At 43.4% G+C, this 18,108-nt stretch overlaps 1 protein-coding gene across 1 annotated transcript in view; it reads right to left on the minus strand.

The window, feature by feature from the left end:
- The window catches only part of LOC139409565 (SCY1-like, kinase-like 3), a 10,708-nt gene extending 1,531 nt beyond the window's left edge, over positions 1–9,177 (minus strand). Inside the window, exons 1-12 of the mRNA XM_071154900.1 lie at positions 8,905–9,177; positions 8,095–8,311; positions 7,182–7,367; positions 6,844–6,957; positions 6,687–6,743; positions 6,469–6,595; positions 5,326–5,515; positions 4,946–5,085; positions 1,993–2,174; positions 1,519–1,690; positions 1,245–1,415; positions 415–1,154 (exon numbers count right to left, since the gene is read on the minus strand). Coding sequence (XP_071011001.1) covers positions 415–1,154; positions 1,245–1,415; positions 1,519–1,690; positions 1,993–2,174; positions 4,946–5,085; positions 5,326–5,515; positions 6,469–6,595; positions 6,687–6,743; positions 6,844–6,957; positions 7,182–7,367; positions 8,095–8,259 — 2,244 coding nt within the window. The 5' untranslated portion in view covers positions 8,260–8,311; positions 8,905–9,177. The remainder of the gene's footprint in view (positions 1–414; positions 1,155–1,244; positions 1,416–1,518; positions 1,691–1,992; positions 2,175–4,945; positions 5,086–5,325; positions 5,516–6,468; positions 6,596–6,686; positions 6,744–6,843; positions 6,958–7,181; positions 7,368–8,094; positions 8,312–8,904) is intronic.
- Positions 9,178–18,108: the final 8,931 nt, after the last annotated feature.

An 18,108-nucleotide genomic window follows, 5' to 3' on the forward strand; every position in this document is an offset into this window, starting at 1 on the left:
ACAATAAAATTGTCTTTCACTTAAACCATTTTTCCAACAGCAAACATTTTTTGTTGTTGCCCCTTGTAAACTCACCTGATTCAACTCGCAGTGCTTGATGATTAGATGACCAGTTGAATCAGGTGTGTTTACAAGGGGCTTCAATAATGTGCATCGTTGTGGATTCTCCAGGACTGGAGTTGGGGAAACAGACTTAAAAATCACTGGGGAGGCACCAGACAAAATCCGTACTGGAATTCTTAGCCGTTTGACTTTAAAAATCACATTTCAAGCCCTGGATTCTGTGAATATCCCGGCGAGGGCCTGGTGAAAGACGTGGATTGCTTTTTAAAGTGATCCAGGGGTACACAACTGACCCTGGACCTACCTAGTCACAGAGAATAGTAGTACTTTGTTCCTTTCACATGGACTCACCTCCGTCTGGTCAGCAGCTGCGAACTTGGCGGGGAGTGTTAGTGTGTCAACAGATGGCTCAGTGTGTTCTGACGGTGCGGCTGTGAGCAGCCCAGTATCACTAACATTGCTCTTCACAGGCAGCAGCAGAGCTACAGCAGACGATAGTTTAATGTCCGGCTCCATGTCTGCAAAGAAGTCCAATTCCGGGTCTCTCTCCTGCTTCCTCTTCACCTCGATGGTGAACTCCTCTCCCAGAACCCTCGTGCCGCCATCCTTGCGTGCGGTGTGCAGCTTGGGCCTGGGCTCGTCGTTAGGTTGCGGCTCTTCTTCCTGCCCCCAGCCGTTGTCCCAGGAAGACGTTACCGTTGTCTTCCTCTCTAAGGCCTTGAGGTTATAGCTCAGTTTGAGTGGTTTGGACCCCCCTCGCAGGGGCTCGGCCATCAGGTTGAGGGGGGGTGGTGGTGCGGTTAGGACGACAGGGTCTGGTATGGGCGCAGTGGGGGAGAGGTCAAACGTGGGCTCTGTGTCTTCGACGTTGTCCCATGGTTCCTCCTCTTGATCCTGCATTCTGTCTGAGGCCTGGATGTGTGTCTGGACTGGCTGCTCCTGTTCCCCCTCCTCTGGGTCACTCCAATCTGGCCAGTCCTCAGCCTGACTCCGGCCCTCTGGCCTTTCTGGCTGGTCGGGACTGTAGGAGGACTCCTCTTCCCCGTTTTTGCTGAAGCCGTTCAGGGGTAGAGATATCTCTCTACTACTACCTGGAATAAGGGCCAGATGACTGGTATAAGCTTCAACCACTGAATGTGAGTGAATTGGAAGAGGTAAGGTTCTCAGTATTACTTCCTTACCTGATTTGGGTGGCAGGGAGTATATCCTGGTGGTCTCTCTGACCTGAAGGCTGTCTATGTTCCCCAGGACCAGACCCCCTCTCACTGCTACCGGTTTGGGGAACAGACTCAGGACCTTCGAGGGCTGGGCAATCTGGGGATGGGACCCTCCAACTATGTGAACTGGAGAGGCTAGAGAGGGTAAGGATGAATTGTTTTGTAGGGAACTATGACTAGCAGCACTGCAGTTATACGAAATCAAAAAAAGATAAGCGTTATCTTATGTGTTTCTTACTTTCTGGGGTGACCTCTGTAGACTTAGTGAAGTTGGGCCTGGTGCGTTTGAACACCTTGGTCCTCTCCCCACCCACCACCACTTGGGCACCTAGCAACGGCACCAGCACAGCCAGGCTCTGCAGCGTCATGGCTACCAGAGAATCATTTGTGTCTCTCATCCCAAGCAACACCTGCAGTTTACAAGGGAGGGAGGAAGAGATCTTGAATTTAAACAGTGTTTTCAAAACATACGAGGCAAATCCCAGCAAAGACTAAATATACTGAACATGCAAATGTTGGAACCACAGACATTACCGTATAATGTTTCTGAATAAAGTTATGGGAGGTGAACCACACATCTGGTAAGTAACTTTCCGGAGACCCCTAATAACTAGGTTCACATCAGTGGGGTAACAGTTGTGCAGCAAATGGACAACCTGGCTTCAAAACCAGTCAGTAACATCAGCAAATATGAAAAGGGTGTTTGTCTGACCTGAGGTAGGATTTGGTTCTTTAGCTCATCTTGGGAGAAACACTCAGCGTAGACGTGAATGTGAGCCAGCAGCACCATCCGGACGTGTTCCTCGTTGACCTTGAAGAGCTTCAGCAGCTGAGGAACCACGTGTTTTCTGTAGAGAGAGACCGACAGGAGGCACTCCTCACTCCCACCACAATCTGTCAACACAGACAGATTGAAATTAGAAATCTGGTCAAATATATTCATTGTGTGTAATCCCTTGAATAAACTTGATTTAAAAACAGAACACGGTGCATTCAACATGTCAATACTACTCACAAATAGGTAAGTAGTGATTGAGTCACTCTCCCCTACTTTCAGCCAGGAGAGATTGACATTAATATTAGCTCTCGGTGTACGTCCAAGGGCCGGCCGCGCTGCCCTGTTCTGAGCCTATTTACATTTTCTTAAGTTCCTCTGTGGCACCTGACCACACGACTGAACAGTAGTCCAGGTGTGACAAAACTAGGGCCATGAGAAGGTCATGTTACTGTATGCTATTTGTTTGTGCTCAGATTGAAGGTTTGTCTATTTGAGTGTCAGGCTTTTACATTTTGTTTTTATCAGAGTTGTATTTACTGTTTGTTCTCATGGGACTTACCTTGTTGACAGTGCTGTTAAGAAGGTAGAAACTAGGGCCTGTAGGACTTACCTTGTTGACAGTGCTGTTAAGAAGGTAGAAACTAGGTCCTGCCTTGTTGACAGTGTTGTTAAGAAGGTAGAAACTAGGGCCTGTAGGACCTGCCTTGTTGACAGTGTTGTTAAGAAGGTAGAAACCAGGGCCTGTAGGACCTGCCTTGTTAAGAAGGTAGAAACTAGGGCCTGTAGGACCTGCCTTGTTTATAGTGCTGTTAAGAAGGTAGAAACTAGGGCCTGTAGGACCTGCCTTGTTTATAGTGCTGTTAAGAAGGTAGAAACTAGGGCCTGTAGGACCTGCCTTGTTGATAGTGTTGTTAAGAATGTAGAGCAGCTCTTTATTATGGACAGACTTCTCCCCATCTTAGCTACTGTTGTATCAACATGTTTTGACCATGACAGTTTACAATCCAGTGTTACTCCAAGCAGTTTAGTCACCTCAATTTCCACATGACAGGATTTAGTTGAGGTTTGGGAATGTCCCAAACACAATAGTTTAATAGTTTAAATATTTAGAACCATTTTATTTATTATTATTCTGAAACTGACTTCAGCTCTGTTAAGTGTAGCAGTGATGTGGTAGTTGAATATACTGAGTCATCTGCATACATAGACACACTGGCTTTACTCAGTGCCAGTGGAAGGTCATTAGTAATGCCAGACTGCTGCCCTTGGGGGGAAATGCCAGACAGCTGCCCTGGGGTGGAAATGCCAGACAGCTGCCCTGGGGGGGAAATGCCTGACCGCTGCCCTGGGGGGGGAAATGCCTGACCGCTGCCCTGGGGGGGTAGAAATGCCTGACCGCTGCCCTGGGGGGGGGGGGGGGAATGCCCGACCGCTGCCCTGGGGGGGGGGGGGAATGCCTGACCGCTGCCCTGGGGGGGGGGAATGCCTGACCGCTGCCCTGGGGGGGGGGGAAATGCCTGACCGCTGCCCTGGGGGGGGAAATGCCTGACCGCTGCCCTGGGGGGGGGGGGGGGAAATGCCTGACCGCTGCCCTGGGGGGGGGGGGGGGGGGGGAAATGCCTGACCGCTGCCCTGGGGGGGGGGGGGGGGATGCCTGACCGCTGCCCTGGGGGGGGGGGAAATGCCTGACCGCTGCCCTGGGGGGGGGGGAAATGCCTGACCGCTGCCCTGGGGGGGGGGGGAAATGCCTGACCGCTGCCCTGGGGGGGGGAAATGCCTGACCGCTGCCCTGGGGGGGGGGGGAAATGCCTGACCGCTGCCCTGGATTATGTTGGAGATGCTTCCATTAAAGAACACCCTCTGTTCTGTTAGACCGGTAACTGTCGATCCACAATATAGCAGGGGACGTGAAGCCATAACACTGGGATTGCCAATTATTTTATCAGTTGGCGTCTCAATTTACTGTTGAAAGTTAGAATAATAGAATTACACAAGGTGCAATTTGGAAATGTGGAGCAGCAGTCACTCAATTAGCTCATGTCAGCTAAATTGTTTAAGATCCATCTAAACTTGTAATAAACATGGTCAAATTACTGACCACAGTGGGGACCATTGATCATCAGGTATCATATTAAAAACTGCAAACATTTGCCTCCACCCTATGGCAACATGTAGAATAGCAGGACATTATACTCAACACAAAATGTACATTTTCCATACACACAAAAAAGCGTATTTCTCTCAGATTTCTCTACGCCCCCATGGCAAAATGTGTAGAATTGCAACAAACTTGCTTTAAAAAAACGGTACCACTTTCTCAACATCCCCATGGCAAAATGTGTAGAATGATAAATTCTGTTTCTTTGTGGCCCCCCCACCCAGATCCCTGTTGTAACATTTTTCAGCATCAGATGATAATGCCAAGCTGCACTGAAGTTTAACAAAAAAGCTCCTACAATATTTGTATTATATATATATATTTCTCTCAGCCAATCATCAGTCATTCGTGTAAGCTGTGTACATGTTGAATACCCTTCTCTATAAACGTGCTGAAAATCTGTTTACTGTGAAATCTGGTCAACAACAAACAAATTCCCCTAACGTTTACTAAGGGTTGGTAACAGGCTGATTGGTCGGCTGTTGGAGCCAGTAAAAGGTGCTTTGCTACTTTTAGGTAGTGGAAGGACTTTTGCTTCCCTCCAGACCTGAGGACACACTTTCTAGCAAGCTTAGATCGAAGAGATCGAAATAGGAGTGGCAATATCGTCCTCTATTATCCTCAGTAATTTTCCATCCAAGTTGTCAGACCCAGGTGGCTTGTCATTGATCCAGAGTGCTCCACTTGGGTAATAAATAACCAATAATACAAAATTTAAAAAAGACAAACCCTTGTTTGGCTTTAAGAGGTGAGGCAGAAAGCTCTTCACAGCGGTGGGTTCAGCAAACACCATCCCATTGAGGAGTTTAGGAACAAGACGAGTTGCGATCAGTTCCTCTGGTAGACTCTGCACCCGGTCCAACAGAAACCTGCCGTACAGACAGAAGATACTTTCTGTGGGCTCAGACAGTAACAAGTTCATTGGCAGACATTTTGTATGAGGAAATTAATAATACAAAGATAACAATGTATTGTCACATACACCGGGTAGGTGTAGTGAAATGTCGTTTTACAGGGTCAGCCCATAGTAGGAACGATGACAAAGGCAGAGCTGTCACTGACAAATCACTAAGCAGTCTAAATAAATACGCACACAGTCACTCACTCACTTAAAGAATTCATTCTTCTCTTCCTCTGCCTTCAGGGTCAGGCTCTTCAGAAAATTCATGACCTCCAGAAAGTCATTTCTGAAGAAGTCGTGAGTGAGTAGGGAGCTGAGAGAGGGCCGAGACAAGGGGTCAGAGGTCAACAGGCCTGCTTGGAGAGTCCTCTTCAGACTGCCTGATAACTCTTCAGAGACTGCAGAAAGAGATGATACAGAGAGTTCCCTCAAATTAAAAGCTGACAGTCTGCACTTTTAAATCAAATCAACATGTACTTAATAACACATCTCATAAGGCCAAAGTACCACTTTGAATATCAGGGCTCTGCTTGTTATCTGTCATTAATCAGGCGACATAAACAGTAGAGATAAGAAGTTCAGCTCTTTTTACTGACTCTGATCTTATTGACTCGTTCAGTCAAAAGAACTAATCTTTCGACTCGTTTAGTTCCTTTGAGACAGTAATGCCCAGTGCACACAGGACCACCTTACCTGCAAACGATGAACTGAAGACTCATGATTCTACAAGTTCACGTCGTTCACTGTAAGGGCTTATTGGAGCTGTCATTTGTGACTGAGAAGTGTGCTTTAAACAATGTTGATCGCTAGCAAAACAAATATGATTATTTCTTGATGCATTTGAAACGAAGTCTATAATAACATTTTAAAAATCTGCAAGTTGGCGAGCAAAAATACCGATTTCCGATTGTTATGAAAACAAGAATGGTCCACCACCCAAAGAACATCCAGCCAATTTAACACAACTATAGGAAGCATTGGAGTCAACATGGCCCGGCATCCCTGTGGAATGCTTTCGACAACTTGTAGAGTCCATGCCCCGACAAATTGAGGCTGTTCTGAAGGCAAAATGGGGAGGTGCAACTCAGTATTAGGAAGGTGATTCCTAATGTTTTGTACACTCAGTGTGGGGAGAGAGAGAAGAGGTTTGGCAGGAAGAGAGAGGACAGGGAGGATGAGGGGAAGACAAGACCCGGCAAAGGAGAAGGAGAGCGTCACAAAGTCAGATTATCAAGCATAATGTTCACTTCTATAAGAAAAAAAAGCAATTCCATCCTATTGTACAAGTGTTCTGTTCAAGGTTTGAATGGAATGTTCCAACAGTCAATCAAGTTGAGGCTTCTCCACTCACCATAGCCATTGAGAGAATCATTTATTTTCAAATTCAGGAGAGGGATGAGGGTTTCCACCATCATTCCAAAGGAGAAGCAGTCTCGAGAGTGTGCGTGCTTATCTGGCAGCGTTTTAAAGCCTTCCACCTGCAAAGAATGATTTTATGAATTAAAAGACTGCATAATTACCAATAATACAACAATGTTAAAATAACAGTGATGGGTCTGTTAACCTTACCCGTTCCTCCGGAGGAATAGTACTGGTCTCCCTCACATTCTGAATGGTGCTGAGAAACTGAGGTGGACAATAGAATAGAACTTTAAAACACTTACAATAACCACAGACAATATTGATGGAAAGTAGATTAGTTCTTTCCAGCTGAATTGTCAGTCACCTCTGGGGTAGCCTCAGCGAACTTGCAGACAGTCTCCATCCCCCCCAGCTTCCAATGGCCGTCTTCACTTACGAACACAGAAGACATGCAGACGTTGTTGTGGCTCGATTTTCCCTGAGGGGAGAAAGAAGACCTGTTATAACAGAAATGAGAACTGTAATACTTGATCAGCGCAGAATCATGTGAGAGTTTAAATGTTAAAACGTTCCCGTCCACCACTTCGGTCTTATGGAGAAAAAAAATGGATGCCTGCAGGGATTCTTCATTAATAGTGTCTGCCTGTGTGTGTGTGTGTGTGTGTGTGTGTGTGTGTATATGTGTGTGTGTGTGTTCCTTACCCTCTCATGCAGGAAAATCAGGGCCTGTAGCAGGTCATAGATGCCTGCACACAACTCCTCCGGAGTCAGGCTGTCCAGCAGGGGCTCCAGAGGCTGCACACGCTCCGTCACCAGGTGGATACCCCCGTCCTGCACCGAGCATGACAGGAAACGCAGCAGACACGGGTGCCTCAGGGTCTTCAGGTGCTACAGGGAACCAAATATTCATTAATGGCTCTTATTTTGTTCCAGAGGCTCACTCCTGTACAAAGTAGGATGAATGTAAAACTATAATTTCTTCAGGTTATAGAAGGCAGTACAGGATGGGAGGGGAGAGGCTGGAGGGATGTGGATGTAGCCTTATCCCTTGTAATGCTGTGCTTCCTTATCACATTGATGTTTTGTTTTTTTCACGATACCACACTCGAGCAAAGGGATGGCAAGTGATTTCCTTGGTAATGGCAGCTACATACACAAGGGAGCATCATTGCCCTCCATTAGCCTCACATCATGAGTAGCAGCATGTCACACTTACTGTAAGTCACTCTGGATGAGACTGTCTGCTAGGGCTTAAATATAACGCAACAAGGCTCAGACAATTTCAAGTGACCATTTATCATGAGGATATATTACAGCCAGGGCAGCAGACAGGAGACACTGGTGATGCCTTGCCCAAATGTGACTAGCCTGGAGAAATCCAGTCTGTTTGTGCTAACATTCCACTTAGTTGCTTGAATAATTGTAAGCGAGCGTTGCGCCTTTTCAACATTCCTCTCCTTCTCACGCTAAACATGGCATGACACGAAGTGGCAAAGAGTGGAATGACAGCTAAACAGGCTGGTACCCAGGCAACAATCAGACGGCTGTGTCACTCGCATGGGTGATGCCATACTCTGTCTGGAAGAAATGTTTTATAGATACCATATGTGTTTACCTTAGCAGCTTTGTTGACTTTGTCTTCGTTGCCCTGCTTGTGAACAAACACAGAAGCCGGCTTGCCATCCTGGAGCACGGCAGAGTACATGGTCAGCCCTGAGGGCAGGGTTAGGAGCGGTTCCTCCAAGATGATGCTCCGCATAGCGCTGCTCTCCGCGCCCATGGTCGCTCACCCCTCGATGCGGTTGTTCGGGACGCAGTGCCTGACGATCACACTGTACAGTGATTTAAAAGAGAATTAGAAAAACTTTATTGTCCACATTGTGGACATTTTTCTTCAGCTTCACCACATAAAAAAACAGACATTGAACACCATCAGAAGCACATCAACATCATTAAATAAACTATACAAAGTACAAAAGTGCAAATTCAGTATCAAGTTCACATATATTAAGTAATTTATCTAAACCATAATCAATAGTTCCTCATTTAAAATAAATCAAATGATCAAAAACCATCATCATCATCATCATGACAGATAGTTAGCTAGCTAGGCAGCGTGGCTAACTAGTATCTGTATGTTAAGTGATACACATCTGGCTAGCTGACATGGTTGAATGCTGTTGATTTAACTAGGTCACGCTAACCAGCCCCTTGGACTCGTGTCAAGCAGAGTAAATACAGCAAAATGGAACTCGGAAAGCAAAAGGTGTTTACACCTGGCTAGCTAGCTAGCTACTAGCTAACCTAATCATCTTATTTTTTTGCTAGCGATACCCTGGTTGCTTTACAAATGGCTAGGTAGCAATGAAATAACGTAGTGTACCCAGTATCAGTAGTGTTAATGTCACATTGAAGTGTGTGTTACCTGTTTGGTTGAGTGCCACTTCTACGTATGGACAGCCAGCTAAGTTAGATGGCTACGCTCGCAAGCTAGCCTTGCTAAAAGTAGTCATCGCATTGGTTGTCACTTGGTCTTCAGTCATAGACACAAACATTTATTTATATATATAATGTAAATTGCCAATAGGTTAGCAATCCACGTATTTAACAATTAAAAAAATATTCGCTGTTTAACTTTAACGTGAAGCAAATAAATCGCTTCCTGTGTACCAACTGTAAACAACCGGCTCTTCCTGTCAAAGATTGGGACGAAACCATTAAATAAAAGCCAGTGGCAGGCGGACCGGGCATCAGAATCAAAATATGAATTGTCGTTTGAACAATCACGAATAAGTGACTATAAAATAATTATAGTGGTTCTAAACAGTTCGTTCATTTGGTATCGTGTGGCATTTGTTGATTAAATCCGTATGATGTAACAGCATCTAAATACGTTACCCTCTTTATCAATACAAATGGTCAATGCCATAGTGGTGCGAGAAAACGCAGGTAGAACGCAACATATTACGCTACGTTACGTAACTGCAATCATTTATACACCTGTATGGCTGCAATAGCAGCGGGCTATGCATTATTTATTTTTTGACATGAGGCATTGCCTACTCCAGTCGTCGGGGCCCTGATTGGTGTCACACTTTTGCCCCAGCTAACACACCTGACTCCAATGATCAACTAATCATGAGTCTTCAGTTTAGAATGAGATTACGCTGAACAAAACTATAAACGCAACATGTAATGTGTTGGTCCTATGTTTCATGAAGTGAAATAAAAGACCCCAGAAATAATACATACATACACAGAAAGTGTGTTTCTCTCCAATTTTGTGGAGCAATAAGTTTACATCCTTGTTAGTAAGCGTTTCTCTTTTGCCAAGGTGTGGCATATCAAGAAACTAAATTAAACAGCATGGTCATTACACAGGTGCACCTTGTGCTGGGGACAATTTTTTGTTTGGTATAGTTTAATCAGCTATGTTTGCTACTACCCCTGAGGGCTGTAGTTTCCCAGCCCATAGGCCAAAGGCAGGCAGATAGCGATATTGAGTCCTTTCCTAAAATATTCTCCATTAAGGCTGCAAATGAATCGATTTCCTACTTTGCTACTAACATGCACCTCCATGCTAAAGCGTCTAATGCCTAGGAATGCTAGTCCTGGATGGTGCGCATCTCGTTTAGCCAATCACTTTGCAGCAGTCTGTTTACCCTGGCTGAACGCGCAACATCAGGAAGTAGCATTAGCCACGAACACGAATGGTGGTGGAAATCAAATCATATCCAATTTTATTTACCATGTGCGCCGAATATAACTTTACAGTGAAATGCTTACTTACAAGCACTTAACCAACAATGCAGTTCAAGAAATAGAGTTAATTAAATATTTACTAAATAAACTAAAGTAATTTAAAAAAATAAATAAAAAGTAACACAATAAAATAACAATTATGAGGCTATATACAGGGGGTACCGGTACCGAGTCAATGTGCAGAGGTACAGGTTTGTCAAAGTAAATTGTACATGAATCCCCGAGCTGACAAGGTAAAAATCGCCATTCTGCCCCTGAACAAGGCAGTTAACCCACTGTTCCTAGGCCGTCATTGAAAATAAGAATTTGTTCTTAACTGACTTGCCTGGTTAAATAAAGGTAAAATAAAAAATAAATGTAGGTGGGGGTAAAGTGATTATGCATAGATAATTAACAGCGAGTAGCAGCAGTGTAAAAACAAAGAGGGAGGGGGGGGGGCAATGTAAATAGTCAGGGTGGCCATTTAATTAATTGTTCAGCAGTCGTATGGCTTGAGGAGAGAAGTTGTTTGGAATTTTGGATGAAAAGCGTGCCCACATTAAACTGCCTTCTACTCAGGCCCAGAAGATAGGATATGCATATAATTAGTACATTTGGATAGAAAACACTCTAAAGTTTCCAACACTGTTAAAATAATGTCTGTGAGTATAACAGAACTGATTTGGCAGGTGAAAACCTGAGAAAAATCCATTCAGGAAGTTGGATTTTTTTTTGTGTGTAGTTTTCTATTCAATGCCATTACAGTATCCATTGAATTAGGACTCAAATTGCAGTTCCTATGCCTTCCACTAGATGTCAACAGTCTTTAGAAATTGTTTCAGGCTTGTATTCTGAAAAATGAGGGAGTAAGACCAGTCTGAATGAGTGGACCCTGCCGTGTCAGAGCTTTTTCATGCGCGCGCTCGAGAGAGTGCCTTTCTTGTTTACCTTTTATATTGACACGTTATTGTCCGGTTGAAATATTATCGATTATTTAGGCTAAAAACAACCTGAGGATTGAATATAAACATTGTTTGACATGTTTCTATGAACTTTACGGATCCAATTTGGATTTTTTTGTCTGCCTGTTGTGACTGCGTTTGAGCCTGTGGATTACTGAAGAAAACGCGCGAACAAAATGGAGGTTTTCGGATATAAAGAGAGAACAAAAGGAACATTTATTGAATAAATGAATGTCTTCTGAGTGCAATCATATGAAGATCATCAAAGGTAAGTGATTCATTTTATCTCTATTTCTGACTTGTGTAACTATTCTACTTGGCTGGTTACTGTTTGTAATGATTTGTCTGCTGGGCTATGTTCTCAAATAATTGTATGGTATGCTTTTGTCGTAAAGCATTTTTTAAATCTGACACCGTGGTTGGATTCACAAGAAGTTCATCTTTAAGCCTATGTAAAATAGTTGTATCTTTTCTGAATTTTTATAATGAGTATTTCTGTATTTGAATTTGGCGCTCTGCAATCTCACTGGATGTTGGCCAGGTGGGACGCTACCGTCCCACATACCCTAGAGGTTTTAAGGAGCCTTTTGGTCCTAGACTTGGCGCTCCGATACCACATGTCGTGCGGTAGCAGAGAGAACAGTCTATGACTTGGGTGACTGCAGTCTTTGACAATTTTTTGTGCCTTCCTCTGACACCGCCTAGTATATAGGTCCTGGATGGCAGGAAGCTTGGCCCCAGTGATGTACTGGGCTTCACACACTACCCTCTGTAGCGCCTTATGGTCGGATGCCAAGCAGTTGTCATACCGGGCGGTGATGAATGTATTAGAACGTTTTAGGTACGAACCGGTCCACGGGGGATACAAGTGCCTTGCAGGCAGCATGGACCAGGGATGTGTAGCCTAAAGGCCATTAGAGGGCGATATTAATCTAGTATTGAGGGTTTCATTTCACCGTGCGTTTGGTGTATGGGCATTGCCAACCAGTTTTAGATTATTTTAACCACAGTTAGCAAATTAATTTGTTCAAAAACAAACATGTCAATAAATAATCAGTGGTGTAATGTAGTTAAGTAAAACATATTTTAAAGTAATACTTATGTAGTTTTTTGGGGTATCTGTACTTTACTATTTATATTTTGTACAACTTTTCCTTTTCCTTTACCACATTCCTAAAGAAAAGAATGTACATTTTGCCTGACATCCAAAAGTACTTGTTACATTTTGAATGGCTAGCAGGACAATAAAATTGTAAAATTCATGCACTTAATCAAGAGAACATCCCTGGTCATCTCTACTGCCTCTGATCTGGCGGAATCATTAAACATAAATGCTTCATTTGTAAATTATGTCTGAGTGTTGGAGTGTGCCCCTGGCTATCTGTAAATGATGTCTGAGTGTTGGAGTGTGCCCCTGGCTATCTGTAAATTATGTCTGAGTGTTGGAGTGTGCCCCTGGCTATCTGTAAATTATGTCTGAGTGTTGGAGTGTGCCCCTGGCTATCTGTAAATGATGTCTGAGTGTTGGAGTGTGCCCCTGGCTATCTGTAAATGATGTCTGAGTGTTGGAGTGTGCCCCTGGCTATCTGTAAATTATGTCTGAGTGTTGGAGTGTGCCCCTGGCTATCTGTAAATTATGTCTGAGTGTTGGAGTGTGCCCCTGGCTATCTGTAAATGATGTCTGAGTGTTGGAGTGTGCCCCTGGCTATCTGTAAATGATGTCTGAGTGTTGGAGTGTGCCCCTGGCTATCTGTAAATTATGTCTGAGTGTTGGAGTGTGCCCCTGGCTATCTGTAAATTATGTCTGAGTGTTGGAGTGTGCCCCTGGCTATCTGTAAATTATGTCTGAGTGTTGGAGTGTGCCCCTGGCTATCTGTAAATTATGTCTGAGTGTTGGAGTGTGCCCCTGGCTATCTGTAAATGATGTCTGAGTGTTGGAGTGTGCCCCTGGCTATCTGTAAATGATGTCTGAGTGTTGGAGTGTGCCCCTGGCTATCTGGAAATGATGTCTGAGTGTTGGAGTGTGCCCCTGGCTATCTGGAAAAAAAAGAAAAAAAAGAAAATGGTGCTCATTGGTTTGCCTAATATAGGGAATTTTAAATGATTTTTACTTTTAATATTTGAAGTATATTTTAGCAATTACATTTACTTTTGATACTAAAGTATATTTAAAACCAACAAAGTTTAGATTTTTACTCAAGTCGTATTTTGCTGGGTGTCTTTCACTTTTAATTGAGTCATTTTCTAATAAGGTATCTTTACTTGTACTACAGTATATGACAATTTGATACTTTTTCCACCAGTGTAAATAATGTGATCATTATAGGCCAAATTAACAGCGTAATGGGTTGTTGTCATTGGAGAAGATCTTGCATCACTTATAGCAAAAGTTTGGTGGATTTCATTGATTGAAAAAAGTATATAAATGTGATAAATTACTGTAGTATGCAGTTTGAATACATTTCAGTGACCTGTCAGTCGGACAAAACATCTGCATTGAATCAGGTAGGCCTAGGTTTCATTATTAGAATAACATTGATCCAATTTGTCAATATGACAAGTTTACTTATTGGCGATGGGGCTCCCCTCCCTCAGCCACTGCCTGTCACCAAGGGAGTAACCCTAGGCTCGTTCCTAGGCCCCGTTCTTCTCAATTTACATCAACAACATAGCTCAGGCAGTAGGAAGCTCTCTCATCCATTTATATGCAGATGATACAGTCTTATACTCAGCTGGCCCCTCCCCGGATTTTGTGTTAAATGTTCTACAACAAAGCTTTCTTTGTGTCCAATAAGCTTTATCTACCCTTAACCTTGTTCTGAACACCTCCAAAACAAAGGTCATGTGGTTTGGTAAGCAGAATGCCCCTCTCCCCACAGGTGTGATTACTACCTCTGAGGGTTTAGAGATTGAGGTAGTCAACTCATACAAGTACTTGGGAGTATGGCTAGACGGTACACTGTCCTTCTCTCAGCACATATCAATGCTGCAGGCTAAAGTTAAATCTAGACTTGGTTTCCTCTATCGTAATCACTCCTTTCACCCCAGCTGCCAAACTAACCCTGATTCAGATGACCATCCTACCCATGCTATATTATGACGAAGTAATTTATAGAATGGAAGGTAAGGGTGCTCTCGAGCGGCTAGATGTACTTTACCATTTGGCCATCAGATTTCAAATCAAATCAAACTGTATTTGTCACATGCGCCGAATACAACAACTGTAGACTTTACAACTGTAGACTTTACAACTGTAGACCTTACAACTGTAGACTTTACAACTGTAGACCTTACAACTGTAGACTTTACAACTGTAGACTTTACAACTGTAGACCTTACAACTGTAGACCTTACAACTGTAGACTTTACAACTGTAGACCTTACAACTGTAGACCTTACAACTGTAGACCTTACAACTGTAGACCTTACAACTGTAGACGTTACAACTGTAGACCTTACAACTGTAGACGTTACAATTGTAGACCTTACCGAGAAAGGCTTAATTGCCACCAATGCTTCTTATAGGGAGAATAAAAAACGGCTAAAATTTGTCGTTAACTTTTGATTTGTACTTTCTTTGAATTACTTCCGTGTCTTGCTATCGGTCTTTATACCAGTATGACAGCTTAGACATCCTGTATTTCAGTTGTTGTGTATCTTGAGTAATGTCTTCATCGTGGCACATTTAGTCAGTTATTACGATCTGCCCTCTCCTCCCCAGTGGTCTTATGCAGTGAGCTGTATGAACCTGGGAAGGGTTCCATGGCCTGCTCCCATCCCCTGGCCTCCTTCAGCTACCTGTCCACCTGTACCTTTACCTGTGAGGAGGGCTATGAAAGGCTGGCCTCCAGCTCTGCTACCCTGCAGGTCAGGACAAACTTTTTTGCATCTTTAAAATAGACCTGATTTTAACCATTGTCTATATTGACAACAGTTTATAAACCAATTTAAACCATTATCTTTGTTGACAAGATAGACATATGAACACTCTAACAATGGAAATACATGTCCTTAAAGATGCAAAGCAGACGGGTGGAGGCAAGAATGTTGAAGTATTACATTTTCTTCTCCCTCATTGGCCGATTGTTCCCAACTCCTAGAATCCCCACCCAGGGGACTACTAGAAACGAGTGGAGGCCTCTAATGGCAATCTCCCTGCTAAAAGGGTTAAAGCCATGACGAGTCCCCCATCTACAGTGCCTTGCGAAAGTATTCGGCCCCCTTGAACTTTGCGACCTTTTGCCACATTTCAGGCTTCAAACATAAAGATATAAAACTGTATTTTTTTGTGAAGAATCAACAACAAGTGGGACACAATCATGAAGTGGAACGACATTTATTGGATATTTCAAACTTTTTTAACAAATCAAAAACTGAAAAATTGGGCGTGCAAAATTATTCAGCCCCTTTACTTTCAGTGCAGCAAACTCTCTCCAGAAGTTCAGTGAGGATCTCTGAATGATCCAATGTTGACCTAAATGACTAATGATGATAAATACAATCCACCTGTGTGTAATCAAGTCTCCGTATAAATGCACCTGCACTGTGATAGACTCAGAGGCCCGTTAAAAGCGCAGAGAGCATCATGAAGAACAAGGAACACACCAGGTAGGTCCGAGATACTGTTGTGAAGAAGTTTAAAGCCGGATTTGGATACAAAAAGATTTCCCAAGCTTTAAACATCCCAAGGAGCACTGTGCAAGCGATAATATTGAAATGGAAGGAGTATCAGACCACTGCAAATCTACCAAGACCTGGCCGTCCCTCTAAACTTTCAGCTCATACAAGGAGAAGACTGATCAGAGATGCAGCCAAGAGGCCCATGATCATTCTGGATGAACTGCAGAGATCTACAGCTGAGTTGGGAGACTCTGTCCATAGGACAACAATCAGTCGTATATTGCACAAATCTGGCCTTTATGGAAGAGTGGCAAGAAGAAAGCCATTTCTTAAAGATATCCATAAAAAGTGTTGTTTAAAGTTTGCCACAAGCCACCTGGGAGACACACCAAACATGTGGAAGAAGGTGCTCTGGTCAGATGAAACCAAAATTGAACTTTTTTGGCAACAATGCAAAACGTTATGTTTGGCGTAAAAGCAACACAGCTGAACACACCATCCCCACTGTCAAACATGGTGGTGGCAGCATCATTGTTTGGGCCTGCTTTTCTTCAGCAGGGACAGGGAAGATGGTTAAAATTGATGGGAAGATGGATGGAGCCAAATACAGGACAATTCTGGAAGAAAACCTGATGGAGTCTGCAAAAGACCTGAGACTGGGACGGAGATTTCTCTTCCAACAAGACAATGATCCAAAACATAAAGCAAAATCTACAATGGAATGGTTCAAAAATAAACATATCCAGGTGTTAGAATGGCCAAGTCAAAGTCCAGACCTGAATCCAATCGAGAATCTGTGGAAAGAACTGAAAACTGCTGTTCACAAATGCTCTCCATCCAACCTCACTGAGCTCGAGCTGTTTTGCAAGGAGGAATGGGAAAACATTTCAGTCTCTCAATGTGCAAAACTGATAGAGACATACCCCAAGCGACTTACAGCTGTAATCGCAGCAAAAGGTGGCGCTACAAAGTATTAACTTAAGGGGGCTGAATAATTTTGCACGCCCAATTTTTCAGTTTTTGATTTGTTAAAAAAGTTTGAAATATCCAATAAATGTTGTTCCACTTCATGATTGTGTCCCACTTGTTGTTGATTCTTCACAAAAAAAATACAGTTTTATATCTTTATGTTTGAAGCCTGAAATGTGGCAAAAGGTCGCAAAGTTCAAGGGGGCCGAATACTTTCGCAAGGCACTGTATCTCTATGACAACAACAGGTACAACTCCAATATTAAGTCATTTTTCTCAAAGTTGCTGAAATGCCACATGCGTCCACTCATATCAGTACATTCGTAAAACAACATGTATTTATTTAACTTGGCAAGTCAGTTAAGAACAATTTGTTAATGTAACTCAATTAAAAAAAATATATATATATGAGCTCTCACATGAGCTCTCCAACGACAATCATTTTCATTATTTCATCCACAACTGTTTGTTTCCTTTTGTGGTGTTTTTAAATACTAACCACTGTGTCCTTCTCTCAGCTGTCCAGTGCCCCTCTCCTGTGGTTCCTCTGGGGGGTCAGGTCAGCTGTGAGGCCCCCTCACATCCCTGGGGCTCTGTCTGCAACTTCAGCTGTGATGAGGGCTACGATCACCAGGGGGCCCCAAACATGCAGTGTTCACGGTCAGGGGAGTGGAGCGCTGACACACCTACCTGCACAGGTATGTTATAACCTCTGTTACTCTCTCTGTGAGACACAACCAAATTGAAATTCTGTGAGACGACCAACTTGGATTTTTGCTGGTCATCAGGACAATGTACGTTTATGTAGAGGTTATAAAAGCTTCATGAATGCATCATGAATGCATATCCTACATAAGGGGGCTACCAAAATTCAAACATTCTTGAGAGGGTTGTAATCAGTGATGTGACCAATCAGTTGATTCAGATTGTTTGACTGTTTTCCTCTGTTTCTTGTTTCCTCCAGCCACACCTGAGCCTCCATTGAACCCCACTATCCTAGGCCTGGCAGCAGGGGACGCTGTGTCATTATCTGGCCTCTCTGGCTGCATGGCTCCTCAAACGAATCAGACAGAAAGGTAAACACAGAAGAAGTCCCTTATCTTCTACACTCACAGTCATTGGTTAGGAATTAGAAAGTTATAAGAAATTCAAAAATATCTCTGTTTCTTAACACAGATTTGATTCAGAATGGTTATTTCTTACTTGACAATACTCATCAATATTCTCTTCATTGTCTCCTTCCAGCTAACAAGTTTGATCTGAACAGCACCTCAGACATTGAGCATCCTTTACAGACCTACAGGAACAGCATCGAAAGCCTGATATAGAGACTAACA

This window comes from Oncorhynchus clarkii, chromosome 5 (genome assembly GCF_045791955.1).
Source record: "Oncorhynchus clarkii lewisi isolate Uvic-CL-2024 chromosome 5, UVic_Ocla_1.0, whole genome shotgun sequence".
In the NCBI taxonomy this organism is placed as follows: Eukaryota; Metazoa; Chordata; class Actinopteri; order Salmoniformes; family Salmonidae; genus Oncorhynchus; species Oncorhynchus clarkii.